General features: G+C 44.1%; 1 protein-coding gene across 7 annotated transcripts in view; it reads left to right on the forward strand.

The window, feature by feature from the left end:
* The window catches only part of LGALS8 (galectin 8), a 33,818-nt gene continuing 9,433 nt past the window's right edge, over positions 1-24,385 (forward strand). Inside the window, exons 1-8 of one of the 7 annotated variants that reach the window (NM_001045954.2) lie at positions 1-48; positions 9,131-9,275; positions 19,368-19,456; positions 20,347-20,557; positions 22,002-22,121; positions 23,040-23,096; positions 23,893-23,919; positions 24,042-24,164. In NM_001045954.2, coding sequence (NP_001039419.1) covers positions 9,234-9,275; positions 19,368-19,456; positions 20,347-20,557; positions 22,002-22,121; positions 23,040-23,096; positions 23,893-23,919; positions 24,042-24,164 — 669 coding nt within the window. In that variant the 5' untranslated portion in view covers positions 1-48; positions 9,131-9,233. Of the gene's footprint in view, positions 49-6,581; positions 6,737-6,865; positions 6,957-9,130; positions 9,276-19,367; positions 19,457-20,346; positions 20,558-22,001; positions 22,122-23,039; positions 23,097-23,892; positions 23,920-24,041; positions 24,165-24,385 lie in introns of those variants that run through there. The other 6 variants (XM_015460929.3, XM_015460928.3, XM_015460930.3 and 3 more) reach the window with 6 other exon arrangements.

Here is a 24,385-nt window from a genome sequence, read left to right on the forward strand (position 1 = left end):
AGACCTGAAAAGACTAGATTTGGGACATGATCCTGTAGAACATAAGAGGTAAGCCTAATCAATCAACACAGGGGGTCTAGGGGGTGAGAAAAGACTTTGAGTTCTATGCGTGGTACCAGTATTGGGGTGTGGGAGACATTAGTTCAAAGCTAGAGGATTCAAAGAGGACATGAGTCCATGTAGAATGGGGGTGGGGAGAGTCAGAAGAAGTAGATGACACCAACCATAAAAATTTCCTTGGAAAGGAGACACACGTATAAGAAATATGAGTGCTATGATAGTGTGAAGAATGCATTCCTAAAGACTGCATAATTTAAAGCCTGCAAAATTCAAGACTAATTTTCTCACAAGAATAAATGGAAACCAGGGTATGTGTTCTCAGAGTTCATAAATCTATACGTATTGTGGCAACTTTTTAATACTGCTTTTATTTATCATTATTATTGCTAAAGGTTCTAGAGTTCTGGCTCCTAAATTCATGGTGGAAAAAAAAAGTAATTATTTAGATTTCTTTATAATGTTTTATCACACGTAACTTGTATTCCATAATTATTGATATGGGAGCATATTTTCCCAGCAGTGGCACCACCATTTAATGAATGTTTTGAGGGTTAACATTTCAAAAATTATTATAATAACAAAGATAACACAGCAGCACAATAATAAGCAAAATCACTACTAGAAATGTTTCCTGGCTTGAAACAACATAGTTCACATCATTGACAAAATATGACAGGTGTTTGTTTAGTCAATTAATCCTGTGAATGGTATATACAGTTTAAATTCATAAGTCTAAAATCATGTGATTTTTTTTAAATTGGGGCAACATATATTACTTCATATTTTAATTCTTTAAGTATAGTTGATTTACAATGTTAACATTAGTTTCAGGTTTATATCAAAGTGATTCAGTGCCATATATTGTTGCTCAGTCACTAAGTCGTGTCTAACTCCACGATACCGTGGACTGTAGCATGCGAGGCTTCCTTGTTCTTCACTATCTCCCAGAGTTTGCTCAAATTCATGTCCACTGAGTCAGTGATGCTATCTAACGATCTCATCCTCTGCTGCCTGCTTTTCCTTTTGCCTTTGATCTTTCCCAGCATACGGGTCTTTTCTAATGAGTCAGCTCTTTGCATCAGGTGGCTAAAGTATTGGAGCTTCAGCTTCAGCATCAGTCCTTCCAATGAATATTCAGGGTTGATTTTCTTTTTAGGATTGAATGGTTTTATCTCCTTCCAGTCCAAGGGGCTCTCAAGAGTCTTCTTCAGCACCACAATTTAAAGGCATCTCTGGCACTCAGCCATTCAGTGCCATATGTGATATATACATATAGATATATACACATATACATATAGGAGATATATATATATAGGATTGGGTTGGTCAAAAAGTTCATATGGGTTTTTCTGTAACATCTCATGGAAAAACCTGAAAAACTTTCTGGTCAACCCAATATATATTCTTTTTCAAATACTTTTCCATTATCAGGATATTGAATATAGTTCCCTGTGCTATACAGTAGGTCCTTGGTCCTTGTTTATTTTATAGTATTGTGTGTATTTAGTATTTTTATATCACACTATTTTTAAATTCGTACTTTATGAATGTGGCTTCTTGAGTAAGGAAAGAGGTCAATAAAGATAGACTGAAAAAAAAATTGATCCAACCAGAAATGATCCCTCATCTTTGGAAGTCCAAGGCAATTGTCTACAATTTGTAACATTTGGTCTTGTGAACATTTTAGAGAGTTATAAGCAGTATTTTAAAATGAAAAATGAGAGTAGGGTTCTGTGAACTTTTTGTTTACATGCTTTAAATAGGCATGTAACAAGTCACAAAGTAAATGCATTTCTTATTGTGGCTTACTTGATAAAAGGCGCCACTGTAGTATCTTCTGCTTAAAAAACAAAAATAGAAACACAATAAGAAAATAAAAATATTCCCTTTACCTCACTGCTTCCTTAGCCTTAGCACTTTTTGTTCCTCTTCACAGCAAAACTTCTTAAGATATTTATAGTCATTGTTTCCACCACCTCACATGCCTCAATCTACTTCAGAGTCAGTCACCAGTGACCTCTATGTTGCTAAATTCATTGGTCACTTCTATGTTCCTTGACCTCTTAACAGCACAACTGGTTGTTTAACTCTCTTAAAACACTTCCTTCCTTTGGCTGCTATGACACATTTGCAGCAGGTCTCCACGGCCACCCCTTCTCAAGTCTCTTTTATTGTTTTTTCTTCTTTTTTTCTCCCTAGGGCTCTGTCCAGGTCAACTTCTCCATCTATCTGCTCTCCCATGTGACCTCATCAAAGTCCATGACTTCATCACTTATCATTTCTCCCCCATTTACTCTGCTTAGCTGTGCTGGTGGTCTCTGTGCCTGAAAGCCTTCAATGTGTTCCCAAGAGGCCAAAAGACTGCATTATCTATTCCTTCAGTCAACAGTGCTCTTCCCTAAGATCTTCATGTGACTGCCTCCCATCTTTCTTACTTTTTTATTTTTTAAAATTTTTATTGGAGTATAGTTGCTTTACTCTTTTTTTAAAAAAAATTTGAAATATAGTTGATTTACAATGTTGTGTTTCAGGTATACAGCAAAGTGATATATATATATTATATATATATATGTGTGCTAAGTTGCTTCAGTTGTGTCTGACTCTTTTCAACCCAGTGTAGCCCGTCTCTGTCCATGGGATTCTCCAGGCAAGAATACTGGAGTAGGTTGCCATTCCCTTCTCCAATCTCCTGGGTCTCTGACCCAGGGATTGAACCCACATCTTCTTTGTCTCCTGCCTTGCAAGTGAATTCTTTACCACTGAGCCACCAAGGAAGTCTGTGTGTGTGTGTATATATATATATATAAACAGCTCATGCAGCTCAATATTAAAGAAAAACCCAATAAAAAATTGGCAGACGACCTAAACAGACATTTCTCTAAAGAAGATTATACAGATGGTTGACAGGCACATGGAAAGATGCTCAACGTACCTAATTATTAGAGAAATGCAAATCAAAACTACAATATGCTATCATCTCTCACTGGTCAGAATGGCCATCATCAAAAAGTCTACAAATAAGTAGTGCTGTGTATATATATGTGTGTGTGTGTGTGTATAATATATAGAGAGATTATTTTCCATCATAGGTTATTGAATATAATTTCCTGTGCTATACAGTAGAAACTTTATCCATTTTATACACATTGCTGCATATCTGTTAACCTGAAACTCCTAATTTATCCCTCCTCTCCTTTTCCTTTTTGGTAACCAAAACTTTGTTTTCTGTGTCTGAGTCTATTTCTGTTTTGTAAATCAGACCATTTGTATCATTTTTTTTTTAGATTTCACAGAGAAGGGATATCATAGATATTTGTTTTCCTCTGACATTATTCCCTTAGTACAATAATCTCTAGGTCCATGCAATGCTGCAAACGGCATTATTTCATTCTTTTTTACGGCTGAGTTAATGTTCTGTTGTACATGTGTGTGTGTGTGTATATATACACTACACCTTCTTTATCCACTCATCATGTGTCAGTAGACACTTAGGTCGCTCCCACGTGTTGGCTATTGTAAATACTGCTGCTGTGAACATTGGGGTGCATGTTTCTTTTCAAATTAGTTTTTGTCTTTTGTGGATATAAGCCCAGGGGTGGGATTGGTGGGTCACACGGCAAGTCTATTTTTAGTTTTTAAAGGACTCTCCATTCTGTTTTCCACAGTGACTGCACCAACTCACATTCCCACCAACAGTGTATGAGGGTTCCCTTTTATCCACACCCTCTCCAGCACTTATTATTTGTAGACTTTTTGATGATGGCCATTCTGACCAGTGAGAGATGATAGCATATTATATTTTGATTTGATTTGCATTTATTTTAATTTGATTGCATTTGATTTTATTTGCATTTCTCTAATAATTAGGAACACTGAGCATCTTTCCACGTGCCTGTCAGCTATCTGTGTATCTTCTTTAGAGAAATGTCTATTAAGGTCTTCTGCCAATTTACTATTGGGCTGTTTTTTTTAGTATTGAGCTGCATGAGCTGTTAATATATCTTGGACTTTAAGCCCTTGTCAGCCACAAGCTTGCAAATACTTTCTCCCAGTCCATAAGTTGTCATTTCGTTTTGTTTAGCTATCTCCTTTCTTTGATTTACCAGTAGCTTAAACGTCACCTTTTTGGAGAGACTTTCCCAGGCAGGCAACTAAAGTAGTCACCCAAATGCTCCCAATTACATCATCTTAATCGTCCCCAAAATGCCTCACTCCCTGTGTCCCCCACTGGAATGCAGAGCCACTGAAACAAGAACAGTCAGGGTAAAGACCGGTGGCTCAGGGGTTAGACTACGTGCTCCCAATGCAGGGGGCATGTGGTTCGATCCCTGGTTGGGAAACTAATGTCCCCATGCTGCACAATGAGGTCTAAAAGAAAAAAAAAATTCCTACTTGCCATAAACAAGAGAAGTCAAAACTGCTCCTGTCCTCATGGAGCTTGTAGTCTGGTGGATGAAGTAAAATAAAAAAGTAAATAATATAGCATATTAGATAGAATATGGTAAATGCTAGAGAGTAATAAAGCAAGAAAGAGTGATAGGGGATTGTGTGTGTGTGTTTTGGGAGGGTGTATACAATTTTAAATACAGTGGTCAGGAAGGGCCTCACTGAGAATTGACACTGAGTAGACTTTTAGCACACAGGTGTGGTGCTGCTGCTGCTAAGTCACTTAAGTCGTGTCCGACTCTGTGTGACCCCATAGACGGCAGCCCACCAGGCTCCCCCGTCCCTGGGATTCTCCAGGCAAGAACACTGGAGTGGGTTGCCATGGCCTTTTCCAATGCATGAAAGTGAAAAGTGAAAGTGAAGTTGCTCAGTCATGTCCGACTCTTTGAGACCCCATGGACGACAGCAGCCAGGCTTCCCTGTCCTTCACCATCTCCAGGAGTTTGCTCAAACTCATGTCCATTGAGTGATTGATGCCATCCAACCATCTCATCCTCTGTTGTCCCCTTCTCCTCCTGCCCTCAATCTTTCCCAGCATTAGGGTCTTTTCCAGTGAGCCAGCTCTTTGCATCAGATGGCCAAAGCCACTGGGGAAGCCCATTTACACAGTCCCATTTATACCTAAATTCCATTTACCAAAGAAATAGAGCATTGATGTATATTTATTTCAACTTTGTGGAGAAAGGTAATCAACCCAGGCAAAGTTGTGAAGACATTCAATTGCTCCTCACTTTATCAATAACCTGTCATTTTAACCTAACATTTAGAGTGTCAACTTCATGCAAAGCATTATTACATTAGGCATTGGGGAATATACAGGACATTTTCCTCTTCTCATTTAAATCCGTGTTGAACAGATCAAACAAGGCTAAGTACAAATTCCAGGTAGTGTATCTTAAAGGTTAAATTCAGCTACTGAAGTTGAATCCTGAAGAGTGAAGCAAACTTGGAAAATGAATAGAAGAGAAATGTAATAGGGAATCAGAATGTGAGTTCGATGGTATGGAGTGTGTAATGAATTCCTCAATTTAAATAAAAAATAATAAAGCCCAAGGATACCGAGGAGAAGGTCCAGGGCAGGGACAGCAAAACCTGCCTTTCAAAGGAAACCTGGATAAAAGTCAAGCAGAGACAAGTAGGAAGATAATAACTTCATGATCCCTATCAGAAAACAAAGTGGACCAGGTGTTCAAGGTAGCTTACGTAACTTTGTACTTGTCGCTGACGTTTTTTTTTACAGCCAGTAGGTCAAACTGGCAAGTCAGTATGGGCCCTGGACAGGAAAGCTGGTTATTTGTGAACACCTACAACTGGGCTCTGTACCGCTGACATTTTTCTCAGGGAAGTCCTGATAAAACTAAGAAAACGGCAACACACAAAATTGGTGGAGAAGCAGCAGGGACTGAAGTCCAAATTAGATTCAATGTTTGGCGGATCCAGACTGGACGAAGTCCAGCTATACTGAACCCATTTCCCCATCACTTTACTTACACCCGAAGTTGTGGCCCCAAACGGGGTGCTTCCAAATCAGGTTCTCTTTCATTGCACTGGTTGGACTCTGACCCCAGGCAGATAAGGAAGCAAACCTAGAGAAATAAATACCTGGCACCTACCCCGTTGACCCCCGCGACCAGGGAAGGTCAGAGACGCCTCCCCCCCGCCCGCCCCTGTCCGCGTGGAGGGGGCTTTCGCCGGGTCCAGGGAGGCCTGTGCGGCGTCCACACCGGAGCTGGAGGCCGCGGACACGCAGGCGGAGGGAGCAGGTGGTCTCTCTGCCGCACTTCCCGGCCCCAGTCCCGACTGCAGGCAAGAGTCTGGGAATTTTGTAAACACACTCAGCCCCCTCCCTCTCTGCCGTCCCGCAGCAAGCCGGTCGCCCTCCGCGTCCCCAGGCTGTGCAGGAGGCCCAGCCCGGTGGCGGGCAGCATTGAGGCCGGGCCCCCAGCCCAGCGGAGCCGGGAGCGCGACCCGGACACAGACGCAACGCCGACGGCGACGCCCGGGGCGCCCGAAGCGGGAAGTGGCGGCGGATTGACTCCTCTCGCTTCCGGTCGCCGCCCGCGCGCGCCCGGCCGGGAACGCGGACGACGCGCCGCTGCGGACCGACAGCTTCCAACGCTCAGCGCTGAGACGCCAGTCCCGGGGTGAGTCGTCGGGGGGCTGTCGCCGCGGTGGGTGCGCCGGCCGAGCAGGGGGACGGGCGTTTTTGGCCCTGCGTCAGAGTCAGAAGGTGGGGCTGGCTCCCGTCTCCCCGTCTCGCGTGTTGTCACCGCGGAGGATCCGGCTGGCGGCGGGCACTGCCCGGCGCGCGGCGCCCCAGGGATGAGTCGCGGTCCCGGGTCGCGGCCCCGGGGCCCCCGGCGCTGGCCCCGCTGCTGACCACCCCCTCCTTCGGGGCTGCCTTCGCACCATTGACCTCCCTGCCTGGGGCCGAGCGCCGCCTTCACTCGGTGGGATCGCGGTCGTTTCCTTCCCAGTGTTTTAAATGACGGGCTCTTCAAGTTGAATGGCAGACCTCCTTGGTCCTCCCGGACTCTGAACACTCTTTTTGTGAGATGCAGAGTCATTGACTGTAGGATTAAACGTTAGGGAAACGCAAGTCCTTTAACTGCTTCAGCATCATGATGGCTTCTTGGGATGCGAACCAAGTGTTAATTTATTAGAGCAGGACTCGTGCCTGTGGGTGTTTCCGGGAATGATTGGTTTCACACGGGCCTATGGCTTAAATTGGATCACTCTTTGGTCGCAAGAAAATTCTGAATGTGGCCGTGGAAACTCTGTATCCTTTCTTTTTTGGTCTTCTTGATACTTCCCGAGTTTGATGGTGCAAAACAAAAAGTTTTGAGATTTTTGACTAACGTAGCAAGTTAATAGATTGCGGTCACATTTATAAGCCAAGAAGGATACAGTTTTTTTTTTTTTTTTTGCCAACTTTATTGGGGTATATGTGACAAACAGAAATTGTATATATTTAGGGCATAAAACTTGATGTTTTGATTACACCCGCTTATTTCTTACAGCTCTTTGATCAGAAATTAGGGGGACCAGGATGAGTGTTACTAGCTAAGTTAGGTGATTAGGGTGTCACAAGATAAGTGCGGGTGTTTGCAGTTTGGGCTCTATTCTCTCGGGAATAGCCCACTTCCAGGATACTTTAGTTTGTTTTCGGAGTTTCTTTCTTACAGTTTCCTTGTGTGCCCACCTACACTCCCTCTCAAATGCCAGCAATCATGTGTTGAATTCTCATGCTTCACACCTCTGATTTCTTCTTCTACCACATCTCTCTGGCTTCCTTCTTTATTAAGGGCTCATGTAATTACATGGGGCCCACTAGATAATCTGAGAAGGCAATGGCACCCCACTCCAGTACTCTTGCCTGGAAAATGCCATGGACAGAGGAGCCTGGTGGGCTGCAGTCCATGGGATCACTAAGAGTAGGACACGACTGAGCACTTCACTTTCACTTTCCACTTTCATGCGTTGGAGAAGGAAATGGCAGCCCACTCCAGTGTTCTTTCCTGGAGAATCCCAGGGACAGGGGAGCCTGGTGGGCTGCCGTCTATGGGGTTGCACAGAATCAGACACGACTGAAGCGACTTAGCAGCAGCAGCAGCAGCAGCAATAGCACTAGATAATGGAGGACAATCTCCTTGTCTTGACATCAGCTGATTTGTAACTGTAATTTCACCTACAAAATCCCTCTTGCTGAAATTTAACATAACCACTCAGTTTGTTACATCCAGTGTTGGAAATGCAGTTTTTTTTCTTAATAGATTCAAAGTGATAGATGTGATCAGTGTGTATTGCCCTTTGGTATAATAGAATTAGTGGAAGTAAAATGTCAGAAGCTTTAGTTTTGTTTCTCTTTTAGTTCTTTGTCTTCAGGTCTTCCCTGGAGCTGTTAAATGTAGTACTGATGGGTCCTTTTATCTTGAAAACTGTTGCTGATCCTCCACACCCCACTTTTTTTTCTAAGCCACAGGGAAGTTAATATTTGAGGCACTGGATTTTTTTTTTCTTTCAACTTGTTTAATTTGGAGGAGGAAGAGCATTCCCTTCTACTAATAACAATATATAAAACTTCTAAAGCATGTGCTATTCCATTGTTTTATTTATTCATTTAATCCGTAGAATAAACCTGTGAGGTGAACACTATTATTATTCTCATTGTACAGATGAGAAAGTTTAAGTGAATATCTCTGATGATTTATAGGGGTATTTCCTACCATTTGGTTTAGTATTTTAATAATAAGTTTTCTTTTTGTTTTTGGCCGTGCTGCACAGCTTGTGGGATCCCAGTTCCTTGACCAGGGATTGAACCTGGGCCACAGCAGTAAAAGCCACTAGCCACTGGGAACTCCCAGTAATAAGTATTTCTAATAAAGTTTCCAAGTTAGAAATGTTCTACAGATATATTTTTTAAATATAATATGTCCTGTCCTCATAATACAAAATTATTTAGTAGAGTACATTTGATAAGAGTTGGAGTCAGATCTTTGGTTGTAATAGCATCCTGTTATTGGATAAATATCAGTAAAATCATTGATATATTTTAAAATAGTTATAATATGAAGAAAAATGGTGTATGCTTATTTTTCTTTCCCTCTCTTTTGATTTTACATAGGGCACGTGCCTCGGCTTCAATCTGGGAATTCTTTAAGTGAAACGTATTTAAAATCTTAGACCATACCTGGAAGAGAGCCCAGTCAACAATAAGGTGGAAGAGAATGATGTCCTTAAACAATCTGCAGAATGTCATCTATAACCCGGTAACTGATCTCCACAATCACTTTTTGCCTGTGGCAGTGTTGAGAGCAAGTCCAAAGAGTAATATCAGATTGGCTGGAAAGTTAGTTCAGGTTTTTCAATAACATCTTACGGGAAAACTCAAATGAATTTTTTGGCCAACCCAATAATAACCTGGGAGATAGTGGAGGACAGAGGAGCCTGGCATGCTGCAGTGTAAAGAATCAGGACACGACTTAGCGAATGAACAACAACAAATAATTACTCATTGCAGGGGGTGGGTGGGGGCAGAAGTGAAGTTCAGTAAACATAAACGGAGCAGCTGCTATGTGATGGAACTGCAGTGGGTGCTGACTCAAAGCCATTTCCAGCCCTTGCAGCCCCACAGATGCTTAAATTCAATATTCAGCTCTCCTCTCAGTACCCACAATTCGGCATCTGGGAATTCAGCCAATCGCCAATAGATAGTACGTATTTACTGAAAAAAAAAAAAAATCCAAGTGTAAGTGGATTCAGACCTGCGCAGTTCAAACCTGTGTAGGTCAAAGGTCCGCTGTACGGGGTGATGAGACATGCTGTGAATAAAGAACATGGAGGAAGAGCGATGGGAAAACCACTCTGATCGTGGTGGGAAGAAGGCTTAGACCATCATAAGATGTAATTTCCAGAGGGAATGGATTTCTTTCTGTACACGTTTTCATTTTCTTTTTTTTAACTAGACCTGTTCGTGAGAAGTTCATTTCTCAGCTTTCCCTCTGCCTTTCAAATCCCGCTTGTTACTTGAGCAGGGGAATGTTCAAAGCCAGTGGTGAGGTGGAGAAGGAGAAAAACTAATAGTCTTGTGTGAACCTCAGGCCAGTTCAGGAACCCATGAATGTAATTGCTAGAATTTCAGTAATGAACTGGTTTCAGTTCCTGTGGTGGGAGAATCTTTAGAAATGTCTAGTTTCTATATGTCCGAAACTGAATCTTGAATTTACATCCAAGACAGAGTTGCTGCTTGTTTGGTTTGCTTTTGTTTTTTTTTTTGGTTTTTTTTTTTTGGTAAACCCTCTGTAGGAGACTCCTGGTAAGAGTCCTTCAAGTAAGGCCTTCAGCCAGTCTTATTAGTGTAAGTGAGTTCAGTTTTTTGTTATTTTCTTTGTAGCTCTAGCTCTTTTTTTCCCCCTAACGTTTACTGTCATTGTGTAAGAATGAGGTACAACCACCATATAAAGCAAAGTCAGTTTTGGAAGAAATAGCCTTCATTTCTAGTAGGTTTAAAAACTACTTAAGTAGTTTTTAAGGAACACTTGCTGAACTTGAAGTCAGCTAGACATTTTAAAAGATTTTGTGCATCTCAAGGATTAAAAACATCTCAAAGTTGTAGACTTAACTTTCTGCAAAGATTGAAAGAAAAAAAGAAATATTCTCCCTGTCAAGGGGAACCGAAATGTAACCCTTGCTCAAGCCAGGAGGGGTGGATGGTCGGGTTAATGTTCAGCTCTGCCCTGCATCACAGAGACACCTTATTTGAGTGTTATTTAGAAAACAGTTTTATAACCTGAGATCTTCGCCTGTCTTGATACTAGCACACTGATGTTTGCTGTGGTTTCTGGGGTTAGCACCGTCAACTGCAGAGTTGAAACAAAAATCAGCTGACGTTTCATTACCTGAGGACAGGGCACTTGGAACAGATGCTGCATTCAGGACTCCTGGTGCCGTTCTGAGAATGGTTCATGACAGCATGTTTCCAGAGTAGATATCTTCCTGCATTCTGGGTATTTCCTTAGTGATCAGTTCACTCAACTGGCAAGTGTTTATGGAGTTTCTGCTATACTCTTCATTAAGCTTGTGAAGACAGAACTGCCATCTTTCTATTTTTATCTCTTTACATTTCTAACATTTTGGTCCACGTGTATTATCTCTTATATGTTAAATTTCAGTTCCTACTGATACGAATTCTATTCATTCACATCAGTAAAGAAACATAGAGTTAGTTTTAAGGCATTTCTTATTTTGAGAGCATGAAGTACAGAATGTGTCAATTATAAAACTGAAGCTTCTTTCAAAATTATTTTTTAATGCATAATGTCTTTTTGAATAATATATTGGTTTGGCCCAAAAGTTCATTCAGGTTTTTCCGTCATGTTGTGGAGAAACCCAAATGAACATTTTGGCCACCACACTTGTCTGCATGGTTTGCTTGATTGTATAATTTCAAAAGTATAACTATTTCAACAATATATTCCAAATACGGAAGCAAACTGGATTGCCTTGAGGATGTCGAGTAGCCTTCACAAGGGCTTTGTCTTGGTTTGGGGCAGCTGTCACCAGCTAAAACAGTATAATTAAAATCAGTTCAATAAAAATGACTTAAAATATATTTAAAAATTATGGTAGACAAATTCTGTTCATATTCACTCTTGGAAAAGATTAAGTCAGTTGTATAACTGGCCTGTATAATTTTTTTCCTATTTAGTATATTTCATCGACAAGTTCAATTGATAGAATTCCAAGACTTAAGAAAGTTCGGCTCACTTTTCTTTCCACTCAAATTGAGTGACTAATTTGGAAGACAGTATCTTCATACCAGAAGTTCCTTCAGTGAAATCTCTTGTTTGGCAACTCAATAATCTGCTTAAATATTTTATTATTGTTGTTTATAGAGGTCTTAGGATGTGATCAGGTGTGAGTTGAGAAGTTATTTAGAAATTAATCCATTTGGTTCTCGCTTTTAGTTAACAAGCCATTTGCTAATATTAATCCCACCCTGAAAAGCTCATGATTCCAATTTCCTTAGGAACCTTACTTCCACATTGATTCTTTTTTCCTTAGTATTCTAAGGACCTCCCTTTCTACCTTGCAGTTTAACCTTAAAACACAAAACGATAAAAATGTCTTTTTAAAAATCTCTGAAGATCCTTCCTATTTGTTCCCTTGTTCTTTTGCTAACTTCCTTCCTGAGACAGTCGATTTCTGCTCTATTGATTTCTGCACCATGACTCTGCATTTTGATCTTTTTTTTCTGAATCCTAATTTTTTGAAATTCCAAGTTGATATTGGCATATTGGTGATTTACAGGGTTGTGTTAGTTTCAGGTGTATAGCACAGTGATTCAGTTACAAATATACACATATCCATTCTTTTTCAGATTCTTTTCCCATGTAGCTAATCACAGAGTACCGAGTAGAGTTCCCTGTGCTATATAGTAGGTCCTTATTGATTATCCATTTTGTAAGTAGTAGTGTGTGTATGTTAATCCCAAGCTCCTAATTTATTCCTCCATGCCCTCTTGTGTTTTTACCCGTAGTTTCATTTCTTTCTTGTCTTTTTACCACTCTCGTCTTCAGTGTCTCTCTTTATTTCTTTGCTGTCTTTTCAGTTCATTCAGTCGTGTGCAGCTCTTTGTGACCCCATGGACTGCAGCACGCCAGGCTTCCCTGTCCATCACCAACTCCCTAAGCTTGCTCAAACTCATGTCCATCGAGTCGGTGATGCCATCCAGCCATCTCATCCTCTGTCGTCCCCTTCTGCCTTCAGTCTTTCCCAGCATCACGGTCTTTTCCAGTCAGTCAGTTGTTTGTATCAGGTGGCCAAGTATTGGAGTTTCAGCTTCAGCATCAGTCCTTGCAATAAATACTCAGCACTGATTTCCTTTAGGATTGACTGGTTTGATCTCAGGGACTTCTCCATAGCTCAGATGGTAAAGAGTCTGCCTGCAATACAGGGAACCTGGGTTCAATCCCTGGGTCAGGAAGATCCTCTGGAGAAGGAAATGGCAACCCACTCCAGTATTCTTGCCGAGAGAATTCCATGGACAGGGGAGCCCGGCAGGCTACAGTCCATGGGGTCACAAAGAATTGGACACAACTAAACAACTGACACACAGTTTGATCTCCTTTCTGTCCAAGGGACTCTCGAGTCTTCTCTAACACCACAGTTCTAAAGCATCAATTCTTTGGCCCTCAGCTTTCTTTACGGTCCAACTCTCACATCCATACATGACCACTAAAACCATAGCTTTGATTAGGCGGACCTTTGTTGGCAAAGTAATGTCTTTGCTTTTTAATATGCTGTCCAATTTGTCATAGCCTTTCTTCCAAGGAGCAAGTGTCTTTTACTTTCATGGCTGCAGTCACCATCTGCAGTGATTTTGGAGCCCAAGAAAAGAAAGTCTGTCACTGTTTCTGTTGTTTCCCCGTCTGTTTGCCATAAAGTGATGGGACCGGATGCGTGGTCTTTGTTTTTTGAATGTTGAGTTTTTCACTTTTCTCTTTCACTTTCATCAAGAGGCTCTTTAGTTCCTCTTCACTTTCTGCCATAAGGGTGTCATCTGCATATCTGAAGTTATTGACATTTCTCCCTGAAATCTTGATTCCAGCCTGTGCTTCATCTATTTCTGTGTTGACTGATCACCTTTTGAATATGTGTGCAGTTTGTATATCGTTCTGTGACCTCCAGCTCACTTAGATGCCCTGCCAGCCCTTCAGGACTGTGAGTTCAAAACAAAACTCCCATCTTCTTTCCAAACCAGTTTCCCTTTTGTGGATCCATTTCTTTCAGTGTCCTTCCATGCTGCCAAGCCCCCAACAGTTTGAAGTTAATCTGTCTTCAAAATTTTAAATTCATTTATCCCAAATTCAAATGACTTTTCCTTATTATTATGTTAAAAATACAAAGAAAAGATATGTACAATGTTTTTAAAATTCAAGCAGTATTTCAGGATTTCATTAAAACATAAATTTTCCTTCTACCTTGGTGCTCATTTACCCTCCCTAAAGGTAACTTTTCTACCAGGTTTTTGTATATCCTTCCTGAGACTGTATGTGAATATCCAAGAGAGAACATATGTTGTGTGTATCGCCTTTTGTATACTGTTTCTTTACATGCATGTATCATATTGGATAAGCTGTGCTATACTGTGCTTTATTCCATTTAACACATTTTGGAGGTGTCAGCATAGAGTTTCCTCACTTATTTTAGTGGCTGCGTAATTTGCCCACTGTGTGGATGTACTGTGACTTATTTAACCAGCCCCCTGTTAAAGGGCTAGATCTATTTATGATTTTCCAGGGCTGTAGTGTACATCCTTGGAGGTGCAAATTTGTGTACATGTGCTAGTATTTTACAAGAGAAATCTATAAAAGTGGAATCACTGTGTCAGAGAGTATGATATCCATTTCATTATCTTTTGGTGGAGGCAGGAGTGAGGTCTTCCTTATTTTTCCATGTTAGAGACATCCCCTTTTTGAAATTGACTTCTTTGACATGACTGCCCTGCTCTGTTAGATCCTTCTTTCTTCTTTCTTTTCTCACTCCCTGCATTGAAGTCTCCCACATACCCTCAGTTGTAATGATTCACCAGCTCAGTCATGCCCGTGGCTGTGATGTGTCCCAGTGAAAGGATGGAGAGCAAGAACCACAAAGGGAAGAGGCACACGGGGCCAAGTCCAGGGGATCAGAACAGGATTTCAAGGGTATCCTGCCAGTGCTGTCACAGGGGATGGAGTTAAATCTCCCAGCAGCTAGCTGTGACCGTGTGAGATATTCTCTACTAGGGAAGCTCATTAGAGACTCACCACCTGTGGTCTTTATTGAGAGATGTTGTGTAGATAGCATCTGCCTGCTGCTGCTGCTGCTAAGTCGTGTCAGTCGTGTCCGACTCTGTGCGACCCCATAGACAGCAGCCCATCAGGCTCCCCCGTCCCTGGGATTCTCCAGGCAAGAACACCGGAGTGGGTTGCCAGTTCCTTCTCCAGTGCATGAACGTGAAAAGTGAAAGTGAAGTCACTCAGTTGTTTCCTACTCTCAGCGACCCCATGGACTGCAGCCTACCAGGCTCCTCCATCCATGGGATTTTCCAGGCAAGAGTACTGGAGTTGGGTGCCGTTGCCTTCTCCGTAGCATCTGCCTAGGAGGTACCAAAACTCCAGACTCCCAGCAGGAAAGCAGGTGTTCAGCATAAATCATGTTTGCACAAACAGTTGAGGTGGGTAACCCCCCCTTCTCAGTTAGGGTGGTGGGTGCTCTCCCTAAATTCACGTTTCTTGGAAGGAAGCCTTTCAAAGCCAGCAGCCAGGTCTGCTGTGTTGACACTGCACAGCCCGTAACTGACCACCATTGAGACTTTGCTCCTGACTTCCTCTCTCAGTTTGTCTAGTATCTCTCATTCCATTAAGTCATCATCTCTTCTCTGACTGCTGAGTCTTGGCCATTCCCTTAATCTTGGTCCTGAGTCTCCCACTCCTTTCAGTGTATTTCCCCTTAGATGTCTTGCCAACCTTTCACACTAAGGGTGTTCACAGCTAAAGTCGTCATCTTCCTTCTGAAATTTGTTTCTTCCACAGTTTTACCATTTTAGGTGGGGGCCCCACGTAGACAGTTTTCTTTGATATAGCTCAGTGTTTATCTTCTCCCACCCCCACCCCCTCAGCGTCTGCTGCCATCAGCGTGGATCAGGCTCTTATCTCTCTATGCCAGGCTTACTTGCTGCCAGGCGGCCTCCCCGATGTTCCCCGGCCCACTGGATTGTTGTTCCCAATCCCACTTTTGTCTTGTTAGTCTAAAGTCCGCCTCTAACTCTGTCTTTAGCTGCTCCCTTACTGTTTACTGTCTCCCAGATAAGTTTTGTCTTTCCCTGCCTCTCTGCCTTCGTAGCTGGACATTTCTACCTGAACTGGCTTCCTTCTCCTTTCTGCCTAACTATACTTTTTCCCCAGGTCACATCATACCTCATTCATCAGCTGTGGCCACCTCAGTTACAGCTCTCTATATATTTTTCTGAAGCATTTATTCAACACTTCCTTCCTGCCCCATTTTTGGGAAGATGCGGACTTGGCCAGGGCTGATAGTTGCAAAAACAGAAGCCAGCTGCTAATTTGAGCAGAAAAGGAATTTATTAAGTGATGTCAGCAGGCTGGACCAAAGAACCAGGCTTGTCACTGATGTCATCATAGACAGCAGCCCAAACCGGGCTCAGGGCTGTTGCCCGCAGCGGACCAACCGTCCTCTGTGCCCTGGCGGCGCCGCCGGCGCCTCTGCTGCCCCCCTCGGCCCGAGTGAGCACTGCAGGATTCTGGCTGCTGCTTGTCATGACGTCCAGCTTAGAGTCTGAACTGGGGGTGCTGACGGACAGATCTGCATCATATGCCTTCATCACAGTTTGGATGAGGGCTCATGTTCATAAGATAGAGGGTTTCCCAGCTGGAAGGAGGTTCTGATTCAAACAGCTGGACAGAGTGTCAGGTTTCCACTAATCATCTTTTGGAGGGTATCTGACTTCTTCCCAGCTGTATCATCAGCTCCTCCTGGATGGACGGAACTCATACTTCTTTCCAGCTGCAGGCTGCCTGACCCAACCCTGGTGTAGAGCAGACATCTGATGAATGACATAAAAGGCAAAGCAGTATGAATCCGCTGGATGTTCAGGCAGGTTAATGCCAAACCTGACTAAGGCTTAAGTTTATGACACTGTCTCCAGTGTGTTCAGGTCTGTGTTGTATTGTTTTATGTAAATTATTTGTGAAACATCAAAGCCTCAAAGCTTGGAATTGCCTTGAAAACAGCACCCTTCTCCCTTTCCACAGGAGCCTATTTGTGAGGGAGTAAGTGGGCTGAGGGGCTTTTGTTTCCTTCATATGGTCCAAAAAAGTTGAGTATTGCTGATGGCTCAGCAGGTAAAGAATCCGCCTGCAATGCAGGAGACCCTGGTTCATTTCCTGGGTCGGGAAGATCCCCTGGAGGAGGAAATGGCAACCCACTCCAGTATTCTTGCCTGGAAAATCCCATGGACAGAGTGGAGCCTGGCAGGCTACAGTCCATGGGGTCACAAGGAGTCAGACATGACAGAGCAGCAGCAGCAGTGGTATTAATATAAATTAGGGTGCATTCCTAAGTAGAAAGCATTAATATGGAAAACAAACAGCAAATGGCCCAAATTTATAGCACAGTTGTTTCTCAGACTGATACAATAAAAAATTTGTGGTAATAAACATTATAAATGCTTATTATATAAATCTGGAAAATATACAAATATATAAAGAAGAAAATTAAAATCTCATTCCTCAAGAAAAGCGTTGTAACAGTTTTGGCTTACTTCTTTAGTGTTTTCTCTTTCCTTTTTGATGTTTATTATTAACTTGGTTGAGACCACACTGTATGGAGTTTTGTAGGCTACTTTCTCACTGATAATTATTTCACTAACAGTTCTGTGTTATTAAATATTCTGCATAAATATAAGTTGTGCTCAGTTGCTAGTCATGTCCAACTTTTTGGACTGTAGCCTGTCAGGCTCCTCTGTATTCTCCAGGCAAGAATACTGAGGTGGGTTGCCATTTCCTACTCCAGGGAATCTTCTGGACCCAGGGATCATACCTGCATCTCTTGTGTCTCCTGCATTGGCAGGTGGATTCTTTACCACTGAGCCACCTGGGAAGCCCAAATATAAGTTGAAAATATAAAAAAAAATTGAAGTTACAAAAACGGTTCTCATTTTATTAAAAGATATACATCATGAAAGATGCTGCTGTTTATTCTTGCCTGTGGCCAAGAGACTTCCACGTTCTCTATACACAGAAACCATCCAGTCTGATGTGTGGCTGTGGCCATGCTCTACACATCTGTTATATTTTTCCTTTTCTGGTTTGATGCCCCGTTCATCTCCCCCACGCTGCCCCCAGCAATGGCTGTGACACCAGATGGTCACTGGCTTTGGTGATTTCTTGTGCTACTGCTTAAGGCAGCAACACTCTGTTCAGCAGCTGTTTAGTTGCCACGCCTGTCAGAACCCAGTTTCCAGAATGGTGAGAGCTCATTCATTCACCAAGTGATTGTTGATCATCGCCTGACCTCTGTCCTGGGGGTGTAAAGATGATGGCTAGGTCCTGCCCCATGCAGCTCAAAATCTAGGCATATGTTTGCACAGGAACAGAGTAATGAGTACCATGATGACCCTCAGAGGGGGCTGACTCAGTTGGCCCAGGGAGTCTGGAAAAAGCTTCACACAGAAGATTGTGTTTGAGATGGGATTATACGGCCTCTTTTGTTTCATTTCTTACTTCTTGACAGTCAAAGCTACCTTGATCAATTTTAGCATAGATGTCATAACCCAGGTGAGCTCGGTATGCTGGTATGCTGGCATCTGGCCTGCTTGTCTCGGTCGGTCAGAGGCTGCAGATGGAAGTGGGATGTGGTTGGGGTGCAGGAGATGCAGCCACATAACCAGTGGTCAGGGAGGATGGTGGAGCCACCCAGGGGAGGGGAGTGAGAAGATCTGATCATGTGTCAGGCCCCAGACAAAAATGCTGGGTTCCAGGTAAGGAAGGGGCAGGTGGGAGACCCGAATCCTGTGTGGGAACCCCTGTCAGGGCCCAGGCCTGCACCCTGGACCAGGTGAGGTCTGTAGATGCCATGTCTTGAGAGACCCACAGGCACCCTGAGTGCATCCTTCTGACCGTGCAGGTCTCTGGTTCCCATGGGGGGTGTGGTGTGGAAGCCCAGTGGGTAAGGTAAGGCACCCAGTCCCAGGTATGGTAGAGCGGCTTAGTGGAGTGCTCTCTGCAGGCAGTGCGTGCTTGTCATTGTCTTCTTCAGCGCTAGAGTAGGGCCTGGCCTGGCCTACATCATGTTGGGATCATCCCTGGAACCTTAGGAAAAACAGAGGGGCAAGGTGTGGCATTTCATACAACCCTTTGCCAGATATTCCCAGGTGGCTCAAGTGGTAAAGAATCCGCCTGCCAAGGCAGGAGACTCAAGAGATGTGGGTTCAGTCCCTGGGTTGGGAAGATCCCTGGAGGAGGAAATGGCAACCCACTCCAGTATTCTTGTCTGGAGAAACCCATGGACACAAAGCCTGGTGGGCTACAGTCCATGGGGCCACAAAGAGGCGGACACACTGAGCATGAACACACACTCCAGCCAGATAAAAAGTACTGGAAATAGTATGTGTCTGTTTCTACAGAATCCAGAGTGGTTTGCAGGTGTCCTGCTGTCTCTAAGCTACGTTGTTCCTGCTCAGCTGTTTGAATGTTGAGGACTTGGAAAAATGCTAGGGTCTGAGCAAATTCATGTGCAGCCTTTAAGAGTGTAGTCCTTTGATTTTGTAAGTGACCATTTGTTAAAATTATTTTTCCTAGGTCATCCCCTATGTTGGGACCATTTCTGAGCAGTTGGAGCCGGGAACGTTGATTGTACTACGTGGGCATGTTCCTAGTGACTCGGACAGGTAAAGTCATTGTGTTAGATGAGAACACAAGTAAAGTGCGTCTTTGTGATTGTGGGACAACAGCAAATAATGTAGGAGAGACCATCTGGATACTTGAGGCTGATTTTGCTTTTACAGCAGCCTTGGCCAAGGTGCTGAGGAAACTGGAATGAAAAACTGAAATACAGGTGATTTGGATTTTTTATTGCTGTGAGTCTGACTTTAGTGTGCAGAATTAGAAACATAGCTAGTGGAGGGAATTGTGGTCAGATGACAAGGACGTGGCCTAGTTACAGTGTAACTTTCGCACAGCATCTCTTCAGACCTGTCCAGGTGGTTTTATCTAATGCTTGCCTTGGGCACAAAGTCTGGATGAGCAGTATCAGCTGGAGTTGGACTTGGCTCTGTATGACTGACGCCCGAGTAACAGTGGTTTAAATAAGAGGCGAATGTGATGTCTAAAGGGGACAGCCCAGACGGCTGAAGGCCGTGCCATCGAGCTGGCAGAGGTGGGAGCCCCTTCCTGCTCGCACCCGCTGTCCCAGGGTGATGTCTTCTTTCTCACGGTTCCTGGAAGCTGCGGCTCTGGTCCTCACGTTGTGTTTCTGTAGCTGCCTGGGTCCATATGTGGTTTTTGGGGGGAAGATTTGGGGTGGACAGAAGACAGATGTCAACTGACTGTTGAGGCTGTTTCCTATAGTTTTCTGTGAATTCTTCCCTTCCACCCCGTTGGCAGAGCTTGGGACTCCTGGGTCAGCCCTCCTGCAGGGAGGCTGGGAAATTTGGTGCTTATTCTGGGCCGTTCCGGCCCCCTGGTGGGTGAGCAGCGGAGTGGACGGGGGTCAGCAGGCCTGGGTTTCCACGCGGCCGCCTTCCTGAGCCCCCACGTGGCCCGTCTCTTCCCTCCACAGGTTCCAGGTGGACCTGCAGTGTGGCAGCAGCGTGAAACCCCGAGCTGATGTGGCCTTCCATTTCAATCCACGCTTCAAAAGGGCCAACTGCGTTGTCTGCAACACTCTGAGAAATGAGAAGTGGGGCTGGGAGGAGATCACCTACGACATGCCTTTCAAGAAAGAGAAGTCATTCGAGATCGTGATCATGGTCCTGAAAGAGAAGTTCCAGGCAGGTTTTGGAGGGTGGAGGTTGACTCCTCACTCATGACAGTGAGCATGAGGGAAGCCCTTCACACACGTGAACTCGCCCATACATCTCCTAAATCCAGAGGAAGGGTTTGGCTTTATAACTCTCCTCAGAAGTAGGGCACGGCGGGTACCTTCCCTTGAGGTGGGCACAGCCTGGCTCCTGTGTCCCTGCTCATGTCACCATGCAGGTCCAGTGTGACTGGATCTTTGCTGGATTGTTCTCCTTGCAGGACTGAGTTCGTTCTGAACTGGCTCAGGCTTACACTGATGATGAAGAGTTAACTGCAGGCACTAGAACCCTGAGTGTGGGGGAGTCTGAACTGACAGACACATGGGATCCTGTCGTTGGGGCCAGGGGGGTTGTTCAGTTCCGTCCTGTGCTGCCTCGTCCCGTAGGATCCAGAGATTCTAATCAGAGGAGATCTTAGAAAGCCCACGTATCGTCAGGACTGCTGAGCACTTTATCCCTAGTGTGTGCAGAGGTGGAATGTGGTCCCGAGGCTGCTCCAGCCTGTGGAGCCTCCCAGAGCAGAGACTTGACGGCACAGAGGGAAACATTCCACCCGAGGTGCAGACCCCTCTGACCTTCAGAGCCTGCTCCCACCATCCCTCCTCCCCAAAACCTCCCCCTCCCCCCACCCCTCCCTCTTCTGGCTGTTGGAGTCCTTGCGTCTGTATCATTTTTTTTTAACGCCTGTCTGTACTGTTGTGCTTTGGTTTTTTTTCCTGCCTGCCTTTTGCCTTCCATTGGGATTTGCAGCTCCCTGGGGTCTGAGACCATACTGTGTTCTGCGTGTCTTCCTGACACTCCGTACACGTGTACTGGCATCTGGGAGGGAGGAAGAAGGAGCCCGGAGCACTGGTGCCCTCTCGGTCAGGCACTGGGCTGGAGTCTCACGAGAGGGACGGGGTCATCTCCTCCCAACAGCAGCGTCTGGAGGGCGCATGCTTCCTGCTCACAGATAGGAATTTCAGAGAACTTGGGTCATTTGCCTGGGTTCATTCATTCAGCAAATTACCCAAATGTGTGTGGAGCACCTGCCTTGTGCGGGGTGGTCTCCAGAGTCTGGTCCTCAGGACAGCAGGGTGATGAGGTCGTGGGGCAGGTCTCTGCCAGGGCTCATGGGCACCCAGGGTGTCTCATGTACAGGCCTGCTACACATGGGGATGTGGTCGTGTGTTCACCGATGTGTGATCCATCTGGAGAGAGTGTCCCTGGTGCTCAGTCAGAGGAAGAACTCAGAGGAAGTTAAGAGTGCTGTCTGCTCTGGTTGCTTTCATCACAGTTTGGTCAGACGTGTCATGGGGAGACCTGTGGGAAAAAGTCTCAAAATCTGAGTCAGCAGATTTAAACTTGGATAAATTAATAAAATTCATTTATTAACTGCTTTATTGGAGGGGGCTGTTGTCTTCTGTTTGTTCAGGTGGCTGTCAATGGAAGGCATACCCTGCTGTATGCCCACAGGATCAGCCCAGAGAGGATCGACACGCTGGGCATTTACGGCAAAGTCATCATTCACTCTGTGGGCTTCAGCTTCAGCTCGGTGAGAGCCCTTCCATAGGGGGCGGGGGGGAGGGTGGTCTGGGGGTCTTCTTTGGTGACATTTTCTGATGAAATGGTAGGAAACATCTTTAACTAACATCATCTGTTGAGATGAAAACAGTGTAAATATATCCCTCACTAGTGTGTTAATTTCTTAGAAGTAAATATTCGGACTGCTGCTGCTAAGTCGCTTCAGTCATGTCTGACTCTGTGCGACCCCATAGACGGCAGCCCACCAGGCTCCTTTGTCCCTGGGATTCTCCAGGCAAGAACAGTGGAGTGGGTTGCCATTTCCTTCTCCAACGCATGAAAGTGAAAAGGGAAAGTGAAGTCGCTCAGTCGTGTCCGACTCTTAGCGACCCCATGGACTACAGCCTACCAGGCTCCTCCGTCCACGGGATTTTCCAGGCAAGAGTACTGGAGTGGGGTGCCATTGCCTTCTCCAAAATATTCGGACTAGTAGAATGCTAATCATTGACTAGAGCTTTATTGCCTGTAGATCTCAAATCTAGCATGGTTCTAACAAAAAACCCAAAGTGATAACCATGCAACAACCAACCAACCTTTTATAGCTGGAGTGGGGGTATATTTCCTTGACGTGGGAGTACTGTGGAGTAGTTCTCTCTAAAACTGTTTCCCAGCAGTGGGATGTCCAGTTGAAATTGCTAACCTGCCCTCCACAAACAGTAAAACAAATTACAGTCTCGAGACTCTGATTCATTCACTCAGTCTTCACACTTGTTCTTACCTCTGTAGCTTTTGTCAGTTTGGTAGTAGGAGAAGGATGCTGATGTTCCTGCCTTTTTGGATATTTCCATATTTTCCATGTTTAGTACCATTTATGATTTTTTTGATATGTCAAGAAGATTATATTTACAATTCTGATGGATGTTAAACATTAATCTGAACTTTTTTTCAGGATTTAGGAAGTACCCAAGGATCTACTCTGGAACCAACAGGGATAAGTAAAGAAAATGTAAATATTAAATCTCTTAAAGTTTAAAAATGTCTAAAAATGTCTTTTTTAGTTGCCATGTAAATTTGGTGGCAGGCAGGCTGAGTTTTTTTTAAGTTATGTTTTTAATATGAAAACTTACATTTTTAATATGAAAACATGTTTTTAATGTGAAAACTTACATTTTTAATAATATGCTGGAAGTTGAAAATTGAGGCATATACTTCAGGGTGCCGGTTGCATTAAGTTTTGCTGTTTAAACTCTGATCTGACCACTCCCCACCAATCTCATGTACAAAAAACTTTCTTAACTGCCGAGTAGGGCTGGCAGGAGGTGTTTATACCTAGTGAGCACAACCAGTGCATCAGTAAACAACTTCCACGTTTCCACTTGTTCCCCATGGAAACAAGTGCAGTTCAGACCTTTTAGCTGTTATTAGTGGAGAAAAGTGAGGTCTTAACTGATCTCAGCATGTTCATAAGCAGACTCTAATCTCAGCATCTGGGGAGCACCCTGGAAAGAAGTAAAACATGTTTGACCCCGTGTGTGGCCTTTGGAGAATGCTTAGCTCACGGTGGAGGTTACAGAATTCAGACGATGAACTGGACAGGCAGACTGTCCGCAGCCTGCGTGGCAATCTGCAGCTCCCTGCATGTGTTCAGAAGGCACTGGCACCTACATGTCCCCTGCCCAGTGCTGGGCAGGCCCTGCTGTCCCAGGCTCTGAGTCGTACAGCCAGGAACATCTGATTGCTCATGTTATACCGTTTATTTCTTGCCTGCCACACATTCTCCTTTTGTCTTTCTTTTTCAATAGGTACAAAAGTCTGGCGAGTCACAGCTTGTAAGTATTTTTGCTAAATAACATGTGGAACCTTTTTATAAGAGTGTCCAGGAAATGAAGTTTAAACCTTGGAAGACAGCTTCACTTATTCCATACCTTACTGCAGAACTGTTTCCCTACAGCCTAGTAATAGAGGAGACATTTCTAAAATCGTCCCCAGAACTGTCTACACCAAGAGCAAAGCTTCGCCGGCCAATCACACTTTGACTTGCGCCAAAATACTACCTACCAACTGTTTGTCAAAGGTTTGAAGAGCCAAAATTTTCCTAATTCTGTGTAACGAGTTAAGTTTTAGTTAGCTGGTTGTGTAATCTCCACCCTCAGTCCAAGCCCGAAGCAGCCACTTGGCGCTGGCATTGTGTGTCATGGACGGAGAGCAGGTCCCTGAGCCCCGAGTGTGTTTTTGTAACTGCCCCGGCCTCGGCCGCCTCCCCTCCAGGCTGGACACAGAGCACACGCCAGACCC

This window comes from Bos taurus, chromosome 28, assembly GCF_002263795.3.
Source record: "Bos taurus isolate L1 Dominette 01449 registration number 42190680 breed Hereford chromosome 28, ARS-UCD2.0, whole genome shotgun sequence".
NCBI classification, from domain to species: domain Eukaryota; kingdom Metazoa; phylum Chordata; class Mammalia; order Artiodactyla; family Bovidae; genus Bos; species Bos taurus.